The 20,407-nt window shown below is 44.6% G+C and overlaps 8 protein-coding genes and 1 non-coding gene across 9 annotated transcripts; 4 read left to right on the top strand and 5 right to left on the bottom strand.

Moving 5' to 3' along the window:
• Nucleotides 1–698: 698 nt before the first annotated feature.
• J056_002678 (uncharacterized protein) lies at nt 699–3,670 on the top strand (the record flags this gene model as incomplete). Its single annotated transcript, XM_009271943.1, has 2 exons — nt 699–2,441; nt 2,498–3,670. The coding sequence occupies 2 exons, from the start codon at nt 699–701 to the stop codon at nt 3,668–3,670; spliced, it is 2,916 nt and encodes a 971-aa protein (XP_009270218.1).
• Nucleotides 3,671–3,901: 231 nt separating this feature from the next.
• Nucleotides 3,902–7,204, top strand: J056_002677 (Cell division control protein 4; the record flags this gene model as incomplete). The annotated part of the gene is made up of 9 exons (XM_009271942.1): nt 3,902–5,522; nt 5,568–5,633; nt 5,686–5,796; nt 5,849–6,274; nt 6,607–6,649; nt 6,699–6,808; nt 6,866–6,995; nt 7,042–7,134; nt 7,183–7,204. 9 exons carry the CDS (start codon nt 3,902–3,904, stop codon nt 7,202–7,204), a joined length of 2,622 nt encoding a protein of 873 aa, XP_009270217.1.
• Nucleotides 7,205–7,286: 82 nt separating this feature from the next.
• J056_002676 (uncharacterized protein) lies at nt 7,287–8,341 on the bottom strand (the record flags this gene model as incomplete). Its single annotated transcript, XM_009271941.1, has 2 exons — nt 7,287–7,921; nt 7,993–8,341. 2 exons carry the CDS (start codon nt 8,339–8,341, stop codon nt 7,287–7,289), a joined length of 984 nt encoding a protein of 327 aa, XP_009270216.1.
• A 1,526-nt stretch (nt 8,342–9,867) lies between these two features.
• On the top strand, nt 9,868–9,954 carry J056_004918. Its single transcript has one exon. It is a non-coding gene; the product is annotated as a tRNA-Tyr (tRNA).
• A 471-nt stretch (nt 9,955–10,425) lies between these two features.
• Nucleotides 10,426–12,283, top strand: J056_002675 (Meiosis protein mei2; the record flags this gene model as incomplete). The annotated part of the gene is made up of 10 exons (XM_009271940.1): nt 10,426–10,713; nt 10,756–10,809; nt 10,854–10,958; nt 11,009–11,095; nt 11,140–11,421; nt 11,464–11,643; nt 11,698–11,828; nt 11,876–11,932; nt 11,982–12,154; nt 12,204–12,283. 10 exons carry the CDS (start codon nt 10,426–10,428, stop codon nt 12,281–12,283), a joined length of 1,437 nt encoding a protein of 478 aa, XP_009270215.1.
• A 346-nt stretch (nt 12,284–12,629) lies between these two features.
• Nucleotides 12,630–15,118, bottom strand: J056_002674 (SH3-containing GRB2-like protein 3-interacting protein 1; the record flags this gene model as incomplete). The annotated part of the gene is made up of 3 exons (XM_009271939.1): nt 12,630–14,585; nt 14,635–15,030; nt 15,077–15,118. The coding sequence occupies 3 exons, from the start codon at nt 15,116–15,118 to the stop codon at nt 12,630–12,632; spliced, it is 2,394 nt and encodes a 797-aa protein (XP_009270214.1).
• An 81-nt stretch (nt 15,119–15,199) lies between these two features.
• On the bottom strand, nt 15,200–16,262 carry J056_002673 (Nuclear polyadenylated RNA-binding protein 4; the record flags this gene model as incomplete). The annotated part of the gene is made up of 2 exons (XM_009271938.1): nt 15,200–15,466; nt 15,516–16,262. The coding sequence occupies 2 exons, from the start codon at nt 16,260–16,262 to the stop codon at nt 15,200–15,202; spliced, it is 1,014 nt and encodes a 337-aa protein (XP_009270213.1).
• A 421-nt stretch (nt 16,263–16,683) lies between these two features.
• J056_002672 (Calcium channel YVC1) lies at nt 16,684–18,589 on the bottom strand (the record flags this gene model as incomplete). The annotated part of the gene is made up of 3 exons (XM_009271937.1): nt 16,684–18,366; nt 18,415–18,528; nt 18,578–18,589. The coding sequence occupies 3 exons, from the start codon at nt 18,587–18,589 to the stop codon at nt 16,684–16,686; spliced, it is 1,809 nt and encodes a 602-aa protein (XP_009270212.1).
• A 312-nt stretch (nt 18,590–18,901) lies between these two features.
• On the bottom strand, nt 18,902–19,510 carry J056_002671 (Sulfite efflux pump SSU1; the record flags this gene model as incomplete). The annotated part of the gene is made up of 2 exons (XM_009271936.1): nt 18,902–19,148; nt 19,233–19,510. 2 exons carry the CDS (start codon nt 19,508–19,510, stop codon nt 18,902–18,904), a joined length of 525 nt encoding a protein of 174 aa, XP_009270211.1.
• Between the last annotated feature and the right edge of the window lie 897 nt (nt 19,511–20,407).

Genomic DNA, 20,407 nt, shown 5'->3' with positions numbered 1-20,407 from the left:
GTGTGAGCTGTGAGAGCACTGATTTTGTACTGAAATGTTCTTTTTAGTATAATTGTTGATTATATTTATATTTTGCACCTTTAATTCACTTGAAGCGACTGTGTGTGCCGTTGCTGCAATGCAGTCTTATGCCAAGAGCCCAATTAGACTCGCGAAAAATGCGATGCTATGATTAAGTAACGGCCTAGAGTAGCCAAATCGGATGGTTATTGCTAGCCATTGCCATGTTATGCGTTCTAGTGGATAGCTCAGCCTGTGCTGTCCAAAGTTCCGGGAGACTGATTTGATATAATACTAATCACTCCCATGCTAAGATATATGCGTGTCTAAACGCTTTCTTTACTGACAGTAATTGCAATTGATTCTCCCGTAAGTTTAGAGCTCTTGGTGTTACTGCTGGTATTCGGCGATAGGAATAATCTCGTACAAGGAGGACTGTAAAGAGCAGATGTATTACCTCTTTAATGATCAACTTGTCACAGACGCTTTCGTTGGAGTCACATTCAGTTACAAGTCTAAGTCGAGAATTCAGGACTGGACTGGGCCATGATTTAAGACAAATACACGCAGCTAGATTTGAGCGACTTGAAACTAACCACCAAATCAAATTATTCACGTCCGCCTATTTATACCGCTAGACGGCCATTGTCCCCTTGTAATCAATCACAGCACAGACACCTCACGCTTAACCCCCACTTATGGTCGACTTCGCAGACATCTCAGAGGATGCTCTCAGAACATACAACAACTCAAAGCACGTTGACGCTTCTGCCGTGTGGTTGCAGTTCGCCGTTATGACCTCGGTGTCCCTCATCGTCGTACTCCTATTCTCCCTTCTCCGACCGCGCAACAAGGTTGTTTATGCCCCCAAAGCTAAACAGTCTCTCGACGCTGTCAAACACCTCCCAAAACTCAATGACAGCTTGTTTAGCTGGGTGAAGCCCATGTTCTCCATGAAGGAATCTCAATTGGTTGACAAGATTGGTCTCGATGCAGTCACCTTTATTAGATTCCTGCGCTTGCTCTGCGAAGTATTCGGCTGTATCGTTGTTATCTGTTGCGGCGCGCTGATCCCTATCAATACCGTCTACAATTATAAATACATCGATGAAGCTGATAGAACTTGGCTAGACGCTACCACTATCATCGCAGTTAGTGGTCGTGTACTCTGGGCTCACTGCGCTGCTGCTTACTTTATTGTTGCTGTCGTTCTCTGGAGAATCTGGGTACATACACGCGAAATGGTTACTTTGCGTAAGGAGTGGTTTAGATCTGAAGAGTACCAAACAAGCCTCTATGCCAGAACCCTCCTCATTCAAAATCTACCGAAGAAACTCATGTCTGATCGCGGTCTCCTCTCTATTCTCAAGAGTGACCCTAATGCTCTCAACTCCAGGAAAAATAAACGCTCGATTGAAGTTCCGTATGAATTCAGCTCTACGCATGTTTCAAGAAGGGTTGGGAAATTACCTACATTTATAGAAAAACACAACAATGCCGTCAAGAAACTCGAGCAGACTCTCACTACATACTTTAAGAAAGGCACCATTGCGAACAGACCACGTCCTCTTCATAGAGTTGGTGGTTTTCTTTGTTTCGGTGGAAAACAGGTTGATGCTATCACGTACTACACTGATAAAATAAAGCGTTACGAAACTCAAATTGAAGCTACAAGAGATAACCACGAATTCAAAAAAGCTGAAAACTTTGGCTTTGCTTCGCTGGTCTCCATTCCAGCTGCACACGTTGTCGCTCAGAAGTGCAGAAACAAACACCCAAACGGCACAAACATTGAACTCGCACCTAATCCAAGAGATATTATATGGAGCAATCTTACCAACCCTCCATCAGGGATTACCAAGATGTGGGGATGGCTCTTTTTGGCTTTCGTTTGCTTCCTCAACACTATCCCACTCGTTTTCATATCCTTCCTCGCAAACATATCTGCAACAGCTGTTTACTTTGAGGGCTTGAGAGATTGGCAGAGTAAGTCACCATGGACGTTCTCAGTTATGGCTGGTATTTTACCGCCTATAGTGGCCGGTATTTTCGCATACTACTTACCAATCATTATTAGAAAGTTGACGCAGTATAAGGGTGCAGCAACAGAATCTAGATTAGACAGAGCTGTTATAGCACGCTTATTTGCTTTCTTGATCATCTCTCAATTGTTCATCTTCACTCTGATCGGTGTTGCATTCCGTCTTATCAGCAGTATTGTGTCACATGCGCACGACCAGAACAGCCTTTCGGAGATAACGGCGACTTTAAAGTCACTTCCTTCAGATATAGAGAGCGCCTATGTCAGTCAGGCGTCATTCTGGCTCAAGTGGTTCCCAATGAGAGGTTTTTTGGTATTCTTCGATCTCGCTCAACTCACCAATCTCATCTTTATCTTTATCCGTACGCATGTGTTTGGTAGAACACCGAGAGATATCAAAGTAAGTCTTTTTTTTTTTTGGGTTTTGAAAGGAAAACATGCTCACTGTAAACTTAGGAATGGACTAGTCCACCTCCATTCGAATATGCAGTTTACTACGCCTCAATGCTTTTCATGGCTAGTGTTGCAATGATTTATGCTCCAATTGCACCTCTTGTCGCTGCAGCTGCGTTTATTATATTCCTGATTAGCGCATTTGTTCAAAAATATCAACTAATGTACGTTTTCGTGACGGGGGTTGAAACAGGCGGAAGAATATGGAATGTCATTATGAACAGAATGCTCTTCTCGCTAATAGCGATGCAACTCATTGTTCTTCTATCGCTTGGCCTCAAGATGGGTTGGGGTTATGGAAAGTGGGCAGCGGCGATCCCACCAATTATTGCCGTTATCGTATTCAAGTACATGCTCAACAGGAAGTTCTCAAAGCAGTTCTATTACTACTTACCAGGCAGTGTAGAGGCGGCGACGAGCAAAGTGCACAACCAGAACGCGGACGTGAATAGAGGGAGACTTGCGAAACGATTTGGTCATGCAGCCCTTCATGCTGATCTGTTTACTATACAAGTTCACGATAAACATGTTCATCTTCTTGAACAAGTGCTACCAGAGTTCACGCACAAATCGAACAACTTCAAGGAGGAGATCGTATCGGATGGACTTAAATTCGAGGCTGTTACAGAGGAACAGCTGGAGGAGCTGCCGATTAGAGATCGCGGAGAGATGGATTGGGATTTCAGATCACTTAATTCGGCAGTTGCTGGAAACAACATTGATAGAACGGGTGCGGGTACACCTGGGAGTATGTATAGTTACTATCAGTCGACAGGACCGACTTTAGCATTTAATAAAGGTGGAATGCCTTCAATTTTAGAATCTAAGGACACATTGGCTGAGCAAGCACATAATAATGACTTTGGCATTTCGACTGGATCGCTGCACAAGGTAGATGAAAGTTATGAAAGACCGCTACTGGATAGCATGAGGAATAATCAAGGGGTTTATTCGCCTGTGAACTTGAACGATGAAGAAGACGAAGCGACGCCAACGGTGAATACATTCAGCAGACCAATAAACGCCTTTGACAGACCAATGCCACAGCGGATGGATAGCTTTGAGTCAGAATTGAGTGAGGCGTCGGTCAATTCGGCAACTGACTCGCGTACGCACTTAACAGTAGTGAATGAATCCCCTGCACCTGCATACAGTGAATATCCACCAAGGCATTAAGCCAAAAGAAATATAATAAAGCATTTTAATGAAGAATACAAATACTTTTACGTGAAAATGACGTAAGACATTGTGACGATACGTGCTAATCAAAGGGAATCGCCGGAATTGGTATATGTGTGAGAGAGTAATTGCTGGTACGCTTACCGGATGATTACGGATGCGGTAGTGAAAATTAATTATCCGGATGCTATTTAGATTTACAGCCGTGTGTCTAAGTGACAAACGGTCATGTCAGAAAAGCATTTCATAAATTTAGAGCCAACGGTCCAGACGGAGATAGTGACTACGACAAAGAAGACTATAATAGATTATCCTGAGATTCCTGTCAACAGTCTTCGCTCTGAGCCCCTTCAGCTTAATCGGAAGCAGTATCCGCTGTGTACAAGCCAGCTACCAGAGAGCGTCGCCAGCTTCAATTTCAGTCTCCCAAATGGCCATACGGCGAGCTACCAGAGCTACGATGTCCACAGGCAGCGATCGATGGACAGTCCGCCGAAAAAGAAGTTACGCGATGAAGGCGTTGGTGTTGTTGGCAGTAGCGGCAGCGTCAGATCACCCCTCCCCAGTCCACTGGCCAGTCCACCACGCTTTGAACGGAGTTCTGAGTGGGATGACAGCGGTGCGCATCACAGTCACAGTCACACTAGCAGCCACACTCACAATAACACACTCCCTGTACTTCTCTCTTTCCCCCACCTACTCAACGTATACCCATCCCTATCCACTGCCACCCAGTCGCATATACTTCTCAACCTCTTACGTCTTTCTGACATAACCGCGATAAGGAATGTACACGAATTTATCAGTCCAGCGCTACAGAAAGATTTTGTGGCTGATCTGCCGCTCGAAATTTCCTCGCTCATTCTCAACCAGCTCGATATTGACGATTTGGGCCGTGCGGCGACTGTGTCCAAGACATGGCGCAGGCTTATCGATCAAGACCGTGCTGCTTGGAAGAGCGCTGGCATTCGATCCGACTTGTGGTTCGGCGATGAGGACCACCTTGTTGCTCAACGCCAGGAAGCGTATCAGCATGCCAATCGCACCACTCACTGCGCCAGTCTGGAAGAAGCGGAGCAGGATAGCATACATAAAACGCAAGTCACTCACAGTTCACAACCCACTTACCCCTCACACGCCTCGCGTACCCCTCTCACTCCGCCTCCCGTCGCCAGCTCCGAATCTAGTACACCGCCGGCTAAATCACCCAGCATTTGGAAAAGCCATCCATATAAGCATATCCTCAAAAAGAGACACGCCGTTCGAAATAATTGGTTTGAGAACGAGCCGCGTTCTTCAATAGAGTTTGAACGACATGGCCAGAATGTCGTCACTTGTCTGCAGTTCGATTCGGACAAAATAGTTACAGCGTCCGATGGTGACGACAAAAGCATCGATATAAGCTGCACTAAAACTGGTCGTTTGAGAAAAAGATTGAGAGGTCATACTGGCGGTGTGTGGGCATTACAGTATGTCGGTGACACTCTCGTTAGCGGCGCTACGGACCGCACCGTTAGAGTGTGGGATATACCCTCGGGTCGATGTACGCATGTCCTCTGGGGGCATTTCTCAACTGTTCGATGCCTGGCTATTATAATGCCCAAATGGAACGTATCTACGAGGGAGTATGAGCCGCCTTATCCTATTATCGTTAGTGGTTCACGAGATTTCACAATACGCATCTGGAGATTACCCTCGCCAACGAGAGACGAGCCGTGGACGATCAATGATGGGGACGTAAGGGCGCGCGATAATCCTTGGCCGCTCAAGTTGCTCTCGGGGCACACCAATGCCGTGCGCAGTGTGGCTGGCGACGGACGGACACTTGTCTCTGGCAGCTATGATTTTAGTGGGTGCACATGGCTTTGAGTGAGACTAGCTAACATTGACCAAGCTGTGAGGATTTGGGATACTGTAACGGGTAATGTGCAGCACGTGCTGCGAGGACACAATGACATGGGTAAGTGGGGTATTTCGTAGATTCAAACTGATGCTCACACTTGCACACCCAGTTTACAAAGTCGTCCTCGACGCTCCGCGCAATAGGTGCGCCTCTGGAAGCTATGATGGCTCGGTGAAGGTGTGGTCGACGGACAAAGGCGAGCAGCTGCAATCGCTTGATGGTGGGTGTCTGCGTATTAAACGAGTAGTTGTAGGTCTCTGATAGTACCTCAGGTCACTCTAGTCTCGTTGGGCTGCTCGGTCTCAACTCAAATAGTCTCATCTCTGCCGGCGCTGACTCGAATCTGAAGATATGGAATCTGCGTAGTGGCGAATGTGAGCATGTGCTCGATGGACACGACAGCGCTATCAGCTGCATGGCCCACGACGAGCAGAAAATTATCTCTGGTAGCGATGGGATGCTCAAGATGTGGAACGCGCGCGATGGTAAACTTAAGAAGGATATACTGAGCAACCTAATGCATATTTGGCAGGTGGCAATATCTGATCGCTATCTCGTTGCAGCGTCGAATAAAATGTCGGGACAGACTTTCATCAATGTTTTCGATTTTGGAACGGAGCTCGGAGATGAGGAGGTCGAGTATAGCAGATTGAATTGGGAACCGCAGTGGTGGACACCGACAAAGCGTAATCAGCAGCGTACCTAGCGCACTGCATCATAAACATAGGCATACAAATATGAAGATAAAACATAAGCACAAACACATAAATATAGAGAAACTGTATTTTAATCAAATATTGCATTTACTTACGTCACGTCGAAATGGTCTTCTTCCTCACACACCATCATCATGATAAGGAAAAGCATAAATTTAAGAGTAGGACTGAGAGGAATTGGATTGACAGCGAGAAGCAGGAGTCTATTGCCACTGCCTCGAGTACAGCGGCCATTTACCACTTCGTTGAGTCAGTCTGAGTCCACAGGCCAATCACAGGCCAATCAGATCGAGCGTATTCCTGACACTACACAGCCAAATACCACGGTGATATCGTCAGGCCTAAAAAAGGGGAAGGGTGCGTTCTACTCGTTGTACTCCCCAGCCACCGTCTCACATGGACCCAGCATCAAAGTTCATTTCGTCGATTCAAAGAAGAATCCAATAAAAACTATAGAAACACATGAAGGCGACGATCTTTTGCATTTGGCACACGAATGGGATGTGGATTTGGAAGGTGTGTACCGCGTACTTGGTGTACTTTTGGCCCTGTCTAATCCAACGACAAACTCAGGCGCATGTGAAGCCAGCTGTGCTTGCTCAACGTGTCACGTTATACTACAGCCTCAAGTATTCGACCAGCTCGAAGAACCATCGGACGATGAGAATGATATGCTCGATTTGGCTTTTGGATTGACTGATACGTGTGTTTCAAATGCCTTGTTCAGTTCTATTCTAACCTTACTCAAGCTCCCGGTTGGGATGCCAGGTACACGTCGCTAAGAGCATGGATGGTATGGTCGTACAGTTGCCGTCGGCGACGAGGAACATGTTCGTAGATGGGTGAGTCTGTTGTTACCGTGATTTACTGACATGGCTAACTTTAGGCAGAGCTAAACCGGCAAAGCATTAGATAATCTGGCAAAACATTAGAGTTACATGACAATTGTTCATATGGCGTTTCTCATTACAAAATTTTAATCTTTATTAGCAATTTACTCCTCTTCTTCACCCTCGCTGTCTCCAGATTCCTTCTTCTTGATCACACCAAAGACGTTGCCGGTTGGGTCCTCGTCAATCTCTGAGCCTGATTCTGACTTGGTATATCCTGCAAGCTTGCCAGTCTTTTGAGATTGCAGCAATCTTCTCTCTTCAAGGTTCGAGCCAACTCTTGGAGTAAAGTAGTTTGAGCTTGCTAGTGAGAGCAAGATGAGTGAGCCAACAGCGACTGTGAGCCAGAATCTGTACGCAGCGAACCAGTGCGGAGTCCATCCCCTCTGCGTCAACTTAGTGTCCATGCCCCATTGGTAAGCGAATCCAGTCCACTGGGTGATCATGCCCAACTGCCAGCCTGGCACAGTCGACATAGCGGCGATGACGAAAGGTGCGACACCGATCAAGTATCTCTGGTTGCCCTGTCTGCCGCCAAATTCTGCAAACTCCATACCCCAGTGAATAGCGCCGAGGAACGACAGCATAGCTGCACCATACCCTATCTGGATGTTCTCCACAGTCGACAGCAGGTGACTCACGCTGGCCATGTCGATATCCGGTACGCCCATATTAGCGCTGTAGAGCTGCGAGCTGAGATAAACATGCGAGATTGTTGTACCGAGGTATGGTACACCGCCTAAATGATTCTTGTTAGAAATACGTCTTTTTTAAGTCTTTAACGCCATGACGTCATAGAGCATCACACACCTAAGGCTCCCCACAAGATGGCTGGGCGTGGGATATTCACGTACAGACCTCGCGTCATTGTCTCGAATTCCTTTCCAATAGTTGGGTGCATGTGCGGCTCACTGCCCAATTGCGCCGCTTGACCACCTGAAATGTAGTCGCTCACATCGTGGGCTACTTTGCTGGCCTCCTGCTTGGCATTCTCTGCCGCGTGCTGTGGGTTGTCGGAAGTTGGGTTGTGCGATACCCTGTTCGCCGAGAGGAGCTTGCTGTTCGTTGCGAATGTGCGCTGAGAGAGCGGCGCAGAGCTGCGTGATGCTAGTGTGCGAGCTGAGCTTTTGAAATTTCTAAGCGCAAGTTTTGAAAACATTTTGCTTTTGATGACGATGGATACGAAGAAGGAATATGATGGCGTAACCGTGTGGTTCCAATGATGTCAGTCGTATGATCAGCTTTTTTTTGCAGAATTCTGCGATATTTTGCTCATCGTAGTATTGTAGCGTTATCAAAGAGCTACGACTCTACTTATTCTCTGCCGCTGCCTTTTGTCGTTGCATATAGGCTGATGTAGAAAGACGGACAGAAGTGGCAGAGTGGTTTGAATATGGCAATTAATACTTAAATTACTAAAAATAGGATTAAGCAGATGATTAGCAGTTGAAAGAATCATATCTACTCCAATTACTGTGCAAATAGCCAAATAAGTGCAAAGACGAACGCAGAGAAACCATATACTGACAATTTGAAAACTTTAGCAACACCATTATTTTCATAACATTTCCAGCATTCCAAATACATCCCCATCTCAATCCTCTGCCCAATATCCACTTAGTGGGATTTCTTGACTACCACCTATCTCATCTCAGACGGCGCATTTACGAGTTTTGATGATCTCCAAATAAAAAAGCTTCATAAATAGTCCTGAATAGGCGTTACAATATCTCGCCAGTATTGTGTTCATGTGTCTCCATTTGCGCCCTATGGGCTGTTCGGAAGTTGCAATCCGACATCGCTCTGGAGTACGCTAAAGGACATATATAAAGGTTTTCGCGTGCTTAGTCGATAGAAACAAACATTCCTGGCTGATAGATATCTCAAGCACCCGGAACTTTAATATACTCATCCTTCTAGACACGATATACGTATCCCGACAAGTCGCGTCCACAGGACTCAATGGCGGCTCCAAGAAAAAAACCATTGACATTTCAGGTCATTGCAAGCCTATCAGATGCACTTTACGCAAAGAAAATGGGGGGTCAGCCCAACTCATAAATCGGGACTTTGGCTTCACCAGGTGCATTTCGAGATTTCAAATAATTATGGAAGAGACATGGTTAAGATCTCATTGACATTGAAAAGCCATTTAGAGTGCGAGATTTATATATCCTGAGTATCAAATCTAGCTAGCAGCCATCAAAAGGCTGCCCGTGTGACAAGTTTCAGCCAATTCGATGATGATGGGTGCTCATCTTACCGGTTGCATCAATCAGAACTTTGTATTGATTGAATGATTACTCGCCCACGAATATAACAATGATCTAAAATATGCATCTCTTCATTACGTGGATCTACTTCACCGCGTCACAACTGATTCAATGATTTACAAAGCTGAGTAGTCCCAAACAAAGCAAGAAAGATTCTCGCTACTCGAAAGATTAACCGCTCTAGTTTTCGTGATTATCTCCTTTAGATGTGAAATCACTGTGAGTAAAATTTTAGTAACAAACTTGTACGTGATAAGCGTCCGAGACTTCTTTTAATAATCACGATAAGGTGAAGGGCGCTTTTCATCATAGCATTCTCAAAAATGGATTGCTGGGACGGATCAATGAAATTATTTGTGCCAAGGTTGATAAGTTTGGAATTAGAACATTATAGATCGAGTTTACGTCACAGCCTCCTATAGCTCAATTGGCAGAGCGCAAGACTGTAATGGCAAACCGGCATATCTTGAGGTTCCTAGTTCGATTCTGGGTGGGAGGACATCTTTTTGGCATTTTGAATATTGAGAAGCTCAGTCATTACATTGACGTCGTCGTTTTTTGGTCTGAAGTCAACTGTATCGAGCATGTAGTCATTATGTATCTTTGCCACATGGAATCTATTCATTTCGACACGGATTGAAATTGCAGCCGACAAGGCGAATGATCCAGACTTTCAGCCGAATTGAAGAACGGCATCAGCTCTTTCTAGGAGTATGAAGCCATCAATTAAATATCTTTCATTTGAACAAATCACTTTGAATATCAAAAATTTCACGAGTTGCACGCACTCAACTCAACGCCCCCACTCGTTCGAAACTTTAATTAAAGCAATCAACTTCACGACAAAGGGATTTTTGGGCTAACGACACACTCACTTAAACATAAAGAAGTGAGAATAAACTTGGTAGGGCTAACACATACGCGTTACACGATGCCAAGCTGAAGATAAATTTAAACAGTTGCTATTATAATGTCTACAAGAGAAATTGCTTCTTTGGGTATGGCGTTTAGGAGGTGGTCATTCTCCGGTAACGATGATGGCAACTCTAGTGATGTTGTCACCGCAGAAAGCCCTTTATCACCTGCATCGGCAATGCGCTTCAGCTACACCACTGAAGGCTGCCCACACACAAATTCTATCGATGGCACAGTCGAGACATCCCTCCAAAGCGAAGCAGAATTGCTTCAATCAAGGTTCTTGAGAGTCGATTCTCTCTCCGGTGATCTCTCTGTAGAGAATGTTCAGTCTTTGTTTAGCGTTGGTCGTGATTAATCTCGTGATTTAGCTCACATTCGCCAGAATTTCACAAATATGAAGGCGATCAATATATCAAATCTATCCAAAGAGGGGTTTGTGAGTGTATTTAGTGTGCCTTTGGCTTTAATCTCACAAAGCAGGTCATTCTCGCCTTCTTCACTTACTCCGATGCACACGACGCGCTCGTCGACCTTGGTGAATCCAAATTCAAGGCAAGGCTGTGCACTGAGAGTGAGATTAACGAAGTGAGTTTTACTTTTATTCCGCCTCGATCACTCGCTCAATTTATACCCAGACAACCGACGCCAAGCGCTACATCAATTCAATGACGTCAGGAAAGCTCTCAGTACGCCTTCATAAAGAAGCCCAACGACCTGTCCTTGTGAGTTATTTGTTTGAGCTAAACACCTCGCTCAATGCCAATAGGATCTACTCGAAACGATTGGCAGAGTAGCCAAATACCAGCACATTCTTCTGCAAAATGATCAAGTGCTGCTCCAGATCGAGTACGACGATACTCGTCATGCTATGGAAGCAGACAAAGCGCTTGGTCAATCGCGTTACGATGTCGAGAAGACATGGAATCACTCGGTGCTTGAATCGTTAGCAGCACGCAACAAAGCTGCTAAATTCAAAGAACGCAAGCTGCAGCCATTTGAAGGAGCCATACCTAATCTCGATCCTCAGTCTTATCTGTCTTCATTTAGTGTGCGTTGGGCTTGACAGTCGTTCATAGCTGACACCGCCCAGCCGCAATTGATCTCTAGTACATCCAGGTCACTGCCCTCGTCTATCCATGCTCCATCAGTTGCTCACGAAAGCTCATACAAGTCAGCGAAAAGTCAAAGATCACATACCCCAGAACGCAACCAGATTGATCTCGGCCGTATTGAAAGAGGCGAAGATACCCGTACGACTGTTATGATCAAGGTGTGTCCGTGAGCTTTATTATGAGACATATTACCCACAAACTTGACTATACAGAATATTCCAAACAGACTCACTACTGATCAGCTTGAAAAATATATTTCAGATGTCGTGCCCAGATCATTTGACTTTCTCTACCTGCGCATGGATTTCAAGTCGCGTTCGAATGTTGGATATGCGTTCGTCAAGTGAGTGAGATGGAGTGAAAGGAGACGTGAAATCTGATCAGCTCCAGTTTTTTGACAGTTGATGAACTGTATAAATTTGCATCGATGCGTATCAATTATAAGTGGTGAGTGTCTTACGCCAAGACGATGACGTACTGATAGATGATGACGCAGGGACGTATACCACAGTGAAAAGAGAATGGGAATGACATATGCTAATGTGCAAGGCAAGGAAGCTTTAACTGCAAAATTTAGGAATAGCGTAGTGATGGAAGAAGAACCTGGATTCAGACCACTGGTATACTACTCATCGGGGGTGAATATCGGCATTCGTGAGGACTTTCCAAGTGCGTGATTATTGATAGCTCATATCCACTGCTAATTTTTCACAATCAGTCCCAAACAACGAACACAGATTGGCTCGTTCACGGGTCAATGCAAGATCATACGGTTTGTACAACATTCAAGCGATTTAAAGGGGTGTAATATGAAGCACATGCCTATGTTTCTTGGTTTCTTTGAAGTATACAGAGGAAAACCAAATTTTTTGATAGACTTGCATTGCATATTTATTACAACACACAGCGCTATATCTTATTTAAAATTATGCAGAGATTATCTAAATTCCACTATATATATCAAATTGGGTGTATGTACAAAACAGAAAGTGTATAGACTTATATCAAGAAATGAGTGTGAGTGAGTGAGTGAGTGAGTGTATGTGTGTGTACGTGTGCGAGAGTATAAGGAAAGGGTATGTCTAGAACAGCAACAAAGAAGGATTACGGAACAGGTCAAATGATAACGATAAACGCCCCACTCCTAGCTGATCAAATATTTGCCATTGACAGTGTTTTTAATGGTGGAAGATACACTGCCAATGTTTTCAAGTTCGACATCGACATCTGAAGTGATCTCTCCTCCGACTATCCACTTCAATTGAGCGGGTTGTTGCTGATATTGCTCATCATCGACGACAAATCTAGCCAATATCTTATCAGAGTTACCATCATTGATGTTGTTCAACATCCAAGTCATTTTCTTCCTCTCTGGGGAGTATATACCTTGAGGTTTAGATTGAACACTCTTTGCATTAATTGGTATGAGCAGCTGCACGCCGTTTAATGCTTTACCCTTCTTCATCAGACTAGACTCCTGATTAAGCGAGTAATTGACAATAGCTGAGTGAGTATTAAACTCATGTTTCCATTTCATATTAACCAACATTGGGACGTAGCTCTTGAGCTGTGATTGTGATATGTATAGCTGATATTTGAGAACCAATGCTTTTCCAACCTTGGACAAAGCGTCGAGATTCACCTTATATTCTCCGTGTCTGTCTGCGATATGTTCGAGGTATTGGGGGTTTGGAGCTACTTTCTCGAGCTGCTCAAACGCACTAAGGCGGAATGTTGGAGTGTCGACACTTACAGACGACGGTTTGTACCATAAGCTAACCTCACCTGTGATCATTACCTTGACTACTTCTCCGCCCTTCATCAGCACATTTACATTCTCAGTAATGGCCGGCTTCAGTCCCTCCACCATCGCGTCGGAGCCTTCGAATGGATCGACGGTGGATTTGTTCTGGATGGACGGCGTAAGCGATGGCGTAGTGCTACTCATGCTCATCGTGCGCTCTGTCGCTATACCCTCAATTGAAGGTTTAGGGTTTAAAGATGGTGGAGAGGTGGTAGCTGGTGCGTTTGCGCTTACGAATGGATTAGTTAGTGATGTTGGTGATGTTGGTGATGCTGATGTGCCTGTCGCTCCTGTCGGTCCAGCTCCCCTCATCTTTAACGCCTCACCCAGTGGCATATCGTCAGGTACGTCATTCACAAACATGGTATTCCGGACATCCCTCCTGCCACGCATGGTGGTAGGTCGACGCTGAACCGGTGCAGACGCGATAAGGGACTGACGAACTTTGGACATTGCCGCGTTATCGTCTTGATCATTACCGGTTGACGGTGAAGTTTCGATTGGTTGCGGGGAGGTCGACATTAATGTTTCTGGGTTTTCTTTCTCTGGAGCATCTGTGGCATCTGTGGCATTTGTGCCATTGAGATCAACAGCCTTCTCAGTAGTACCTTGATCCTCGTTATTGGCATCCATCAGATTCTCGCTTACAGGCTCGAGTTGAGTGGTAGATTGTGCGGCTGGATGATCGAGTGCTTCAAGGTCACCGACTGTGGATGAATGTCTTGGATTACTGCTCATCGCAGGTACAGGAGGAATTTCTTGAGTTGTAGCGACATAACTATCGCGTGAGTTTGACTTGGATCTATTTCTACTGAAGAAAGTGTTGGCGATTGAAGAGCGCACGCCGCTGGCATTCTCTTTCAAAGTGGAGCTACTCCTGCTGTTGAGTGGACGAACAGGATCAAATGATTGAGATTGAGTATTTGGTGAATGAGCCTGTGTAGAGGCTGAGAGGGAGTCGTTAGCGCCTAAGTTCAAACCTAATAAAGAAGAAAGTTGAGTGAGGTACTCATTTTGATCATCATCTGTAGACCAATTAAGTAACTCAGCTAAGTTATGTTCATTGATTTTTTGCTTTGATTGGTTCAATTCAGACTGCATCGTCTCCCATTTAACGAAAATCGAGCGTAATTCTTGAAGTCTATTAGAATCTGTAATTTGGTAAGAGTTGAAGTAAGAAGGAGCGCTAGAAATGAATTTTTGTTGAGCATTAGCGTATGTAGATTGAGCTTGAGTGAGTCGTGAGCCTGCAGCGCCAGATTTTTTACCACCAGCGTTATCAACTTTACGTTGAAACTGTGAGTGATTTAAGTGGTGTGTACACCAATGTAACACCCTCACGTACCTTATTAACGCTCTTCTGTGACTCGTCGATGCTCTTGACGAGTTTATTCATTGCTGTATCTGAACTTGGGAGGCTGCCCCATTCACCTTGTTGGGACGCCATTCTCAGCGGTTTCTCGACTTGATCGGATATCTTCTTAGCGAATTTATCGTGTATAACAGATAGCTGAAATAATTCATCCTGTAGATTATCCCAGATTCCACCTAAGCCTGATCGACTCAGGAGTTGTACATCCGAAATGAATGGCTTAGAGCGCGTGATTTTATTAAGTGAAGCTGCATAAGCCAGTTCAGCTGATGCGCGGGCTTGAAAGAAGTTTGCTAGTTCTTCTTGTAGCGTTGCGGCTTTCTTTATACGGTTTTGGAGTGCAGCTACAGAATCACCAGGGCGTGCATTCTAGGCGATGTGAGCTACTTTTATAGGCTTATCAACATTTACTCACAATCAGTGCATCCGCATAAGCAGTTTGCGCTAAATCTGACATAATTATCTGCTTAGATGTTGGTTGAACGAGTTGAAGATGATTTACATGAAAGAATAAAATATATTGGTACAACTAGTTATATTAATATGGCTTATAAGTGTTTTGTGTACGCTGCGCTGATCTTTGAGGTCCTGGTTGTGATTTTGGTGTATTGACGTTATGTCTCGGTACCTGACCCAAGCCGGGCTGTAGTGGTCCACCATAAGATCCGTATGCAGATTCTTCATCCTGATTAGCACCTTCTGAAGGTGCTGCGGTAGTGGATGATGGATTCTGCTGCATCATCTGCATCATGGGGTTTGCCATACCGCCCATACCACCCATCATCATAGGGTTCATCATACCCATCTGATTGGCTAGTTAGAGTTTTTCTTAGTCATTGAATAATCTCACTCACTCCACCGAATGCATTCCAGCCCATGCGTTGATACATGGCAGCCATTGCTTGAGGATTGAATGGATTATTTGTTGGACCACCGAACATCGAAGTCTGATACTGCTTACCGGCATCTTGAGTACCAGACCTCTCATTCCTAGTCTGAACACGCTTAACTTCGACGGATTTACCAACCAAATCAAATCGCCCTTCTTTTACAGCATCTTCTGCCTGCTGTTCACTCTCAAAGGTAAGAAAGCCAAAACCTCTTGATCTACCTGTCTCCTTATCATACATAAGGTTAGCATCTGTAATTGTACCAAAAACAGCGCCAAATTCATCCACCACTTGCTCGACGGGCATTGTCAGTGGAATACCACCGATAAAGATTTTCTTATGCTTGAGGTTGTCATGTCTATGCATATTCCTCTTCGGATCAATAAGCTTGCCATCAAGCCAATGATCACGTATCATAACCTGCTGTACGCTATCTAAATCAGCAAAAGTGAGAAAACCGAAACCACGCGATTTATTTGTATTTGGATCTCTCATAATGTTAAGCTGTACGACTTGACCAAATTTACTAAAATATTTGCTCAGATTCTCCTCTGTAGTATCCCAATTGAGACCACCGATGAATATCTTCCTGGCTGATTCATCAGCGGCATCTGGTGGCAGAGAATGCTGTATAGGCTGTGTATACTGTGTATTTAAAGTTGTAGCATTGTTATTTATCGCGTATGGGTCTTGATACAAATCATCTTCCATCTTGATAGTTCTAGTGCAAAGACTGAAGCTATTTCACTTGAAATTACACTTGAATATTTGAAGCCTTTGACTCTATTAAATTATTCTCATGATTTTTAATTGTCATTGTTAGGGTTATGCCTTGTCTTTAAAAATCTCAAAATCCACTGAAATCTCTCCTTTCTTCAACGTAAACGAGGTGAGTTGAAACACGAGCACTCTTTCTTGTAATACAAGTGATGACAATATTATTCACACTGTATGAGCTTATTGGCCTAACTTTGCCGATAAGCCTTGAGTACTATACAACGGTAACTGATTGGAATTACCAAGAAGGAGTGCATTTCAGGTATAAATTACTAACAATTTTTTAATTAGATGTATTTCTTATGACTTGATTGTAGTTACACATCTTAATATCTTTTTTAACCTATTTCGCCACTTACTCAAGCCTTTTCTTTAAATCTTCAAACCTATGTCTGCATATCTTATACTCCTCATCCTCTTCATCTAAATCGTCTACGTCCGCGTCCATAAATGGAATACGCGTGTCGATAAAATTTTTATAAACAGTCGTCTGCCTAAAGACATCATTAGCTTCTAGCGCTGCAATGATACTAAGCGGTATAAAAAACAGTACACTTAATACTACCCTGTTGATCTTGCTGTATGTCTCTTTCGTGACTATCCATTCAAAAGGCGCGACAAAGATATCTTCAATTAAATTAAACGGCGCCACATAGACAAAGTGATCAGGTGTACGAATCATACTGACTGTCTTCCCAGCGAAGAAGGCCATAAACTCGTTGACGGCGTCGTCTGTTACACCTTCATAGCTGGAGGCATAAAGCGCGACAAGTACGTTTAAGAGGATGATTATGGTAACGAAGCACCAAGCGTAGAAGATAAACTCGCCAAACGGCTGACCGAATCGTGCCTGATTTGCAACTGTACCAAAGTCTGCATCGCCGAATATACTCCTGAGTAGAATTTTGCATATACTTGCGAAACTGCCCTGCTCACCGTCAGCTGCATCTAATGCATACAGCGCCTGAGCATGCCCTGCAAAAACGACACCGAGTAGCAAGAAGAAGACTAAACTCTGCCTGATCATCCGAATAATCACAAGCTCCATCGTGCCTACATACAGGAAGAGATCGAAAATTGGCAGTAGCTTGATCCAAATTAGAGGTGAAGCCATTGAGAGAATCTCAAAACTGAGCATATGTAGTCTGTCTTTGTCACTCTCATCCACACTGTATATCCCAGCAACCCTCAGATTGAATGAGAGAGTGAGTATAACATAGGTGATGACATTGACTATCGTCCAGAAATTGAAAACCGATGATAGGCCGCGTATACGTAAGCTCTTGAACATGCGATTAGCTTCTTCGAACAAGAAACTAATACTCATGCCATACAAGACATACTCCCACTCGTCAAATCTCTTCTTAGGGTTAAGTTGTTCTGTTGGGGATTGGACGGAGAATGAAAAAACAGCGAGAAAGACAACCCATATGACGATCCTCAAGTAGTTCTGATACTTGGGTACAGCGATTTTCGATGGATCAAAGTGGTGGAAGAGGGAGTGACCGTCTGTCTTGTGATATGGTACGTATTCTATCTGATTCTGACTGGTATCGGTGTGTATCTGCACCCACGAGCCATTCCACAAAGCCGTTACCGCCGTCTGGGATTCATCTGAGCTGAGGAAAAAAGTAGCGTGAAGATCTATGGCCAGTTCCAACACGCTCAGCGGTGCACTGAGGTCACCGTCTGACTCTAAGTAGAGGAAACGGTGAGACATGACTTTCGGTAGCTTTTGGGCGTCTACACGATGCATGACGTATCGGGAAAGAACCTCGGAAGCGACTGATCTGCACATATGTTCGTCGTAATCGGACTGATCTTGAAGAGCTTCCTTTTGGAAATATTGTTTCAGCTTGAGAAGGGCAAAAGGGAGAGCATCTTTGAGATCGCCACTGGCGTCAATGAACGTTGAAACAGTGTTACTGTTAATAATCTGGCTTTTCACCTCTGGCTGCCTCAACACGTCCATATCGACTTGATGAGGGAGGAGCTGAACGACTAAAGCTTTGATGCGATGAAGAAGCTTGAGCATAGTCTGATACATATGAGCATGCTGTGTTTATTCGATGTTTATAGCGCTCACTTTTGGTGAAGGTTTGCACACGTCGAGACGTGTCAACACCTCACCGTGCTCGCTGTCCGTTGCTGGAGGCGCTAAAGGCTCTAAACGTGAAGGCTTCTGTAACGCCTTGTTAAGCTTGAGAATGTTTTGAGCATTTCACTCAATATCAAAACAAATAGCTCACATTTGATGACATGGTCGTGAGATGACTTTCTATGTGACTTGCTGTGGTTTTTGTAGCCTCTGTCGTGTTTACTTGAGTGGTTAGAGTCATTCTTATTGTCCTTCTTAAAGTTCTTCTTATAGCCCCCCTTAAGATCATTGTTAGGCTTCTAATCCTCAGACTGCTTCTGCTGGCGTCCTTTCCAGCCAGAATCGAGCTTATTCCTGCCCATCCTCTTAGCACCCGATAAGAAGACAGTGAAAAAAATTAGGGAAAATAAATTAAATACATTACATCATACAATCTCATCCTGGCTTTGATTCTATAAAACATATCTATATTCGTTCAATACTTGCGGTTCTTGATAAAGTCAACCTCCTCAAATGAAGGCGGCTGGCCACCGACTTCCGACAGACACGGGCTAGTGAACCAAGAATCCTTAATGACGCTGAAGTAAAGAGTCACTGGAAAAAGAAGCAGCCAAATTATCAACAAGAGCATCATCAGGATAGTACCGACGACTTTCATCCCTGTTGAGTCCATCTCCTTGCCCAGCTCTTGAGCAGACAAGGCCAGGGTGCCGATAGGGAAGCTGAGGCAGGTGAGTCAAGGAAGACCTGTTTTTGAGATAAGCATATTAACATCGCTGCTCAGCTTGAGGATGGCATATGCAGACTGCCCGCATGGCCCTATAGTGATAAAGGTCGAGCTAATGAAAGCAGGCTGGGGCAACTTGAATAGGATGAGTCTGTAGCTGTAATTAGCCATGAGGAGTACGGATATTGGCAGTCCCATGCCTAAGAGGATGTATGAAATGACAATAGTGATCCTAGCCTGTGAGTCTGGGAGGACATTCGCCACAGAAGCACCTGTAGACGCTGCGACTATTGTACTGACGGTGGGTAGAAGTGCAGTCGCGAATATCTGTCTATTTTCGACGTTCTGCCTGCTCATCTGAATAAAAGGAATACCTATACAGGTGATTATTGAAATGGCAACGCTGATATACCACAGCACATAGGCTAGTAAGACGTAGTTGTAACCATATCGGGGGACTAGAGAGTTGACAATCATTGTAATCAGCGTATCTAATCCCATTGGAAACGTCCCCAAAAAAAGGTTGACGGGGTGTGTGAGCATCAGTGGGAGCAGCGATGGCCAAATAGCGTATCGGAGTATAGTAAATATCAGTAACACAACAAATACGATGATGTTAATGGCGAATATCACGCCGGCTATTACGTGCAGGCCATTGAATTGGTAAGGTGAGTTAAATAGCAGGATTGAAAGAATCCCAGTCCCCATCGTTACAGCGAACCACGAAGGTATTATGTTCATTGTACGCTTCCTGAGTGAGCGGCTGAGGCGAGAGCTTAGCAGAGAGCTTGACAGATTGCTTGACATTCTCCTCTATAACATTAAACTCGGTTAAATTTTGATGGTAACCAACCAAGAAGTTTATCGGTGAATGACGTGATTAGTGACTCGACCATGATAGCGAAAATTATACGTAATCGTAATTGGAAAGTAGCTGGTGGGATAAAAGGCGGTATTAGACTTCAAAGTACTGCTGCAGCCACTCCAACCCCGCCATTCCGTACGCATGTAGCTGCCAACACACCCACAACCCAGACGTTCTACGATAAGGACAGTTCGACATGGACGTACGTGCTGCACTGTCCTAGAACACTGCAAGCCGCGGTGATAGACCCAGTGCTCGATTATGACAGCAATAGTGGGCATGTGAGTACGCAGAGTGCCGATGGACTACTAGCGCACATATCCACGAGCAAATTAGACGTACGCCATATTCTGGAGACACACGCACACGCAGACCACCTCACTGCAGCG

This window comes from Wallemia ichthyophaga (assembly GCF_000400465.1).
Source record: "Wallemia ichthyophaga EXF-994 unplaced genomic scaffold scaffold24, whole genome shotgun sequence".
Classification (NCBI taxonomy): domain Eukaryota; kingdom Fungi; phylum Basidiomycota; class Wallemiomycetes; order Wallemiales; family Wallemiaceae; genus Wallemia; species Wallemia ichthyophaga.
Note: the sequence above shows the minus strand (reverse complement) of the source record. Positions and strands in the feature narration are given on the sequence as shown.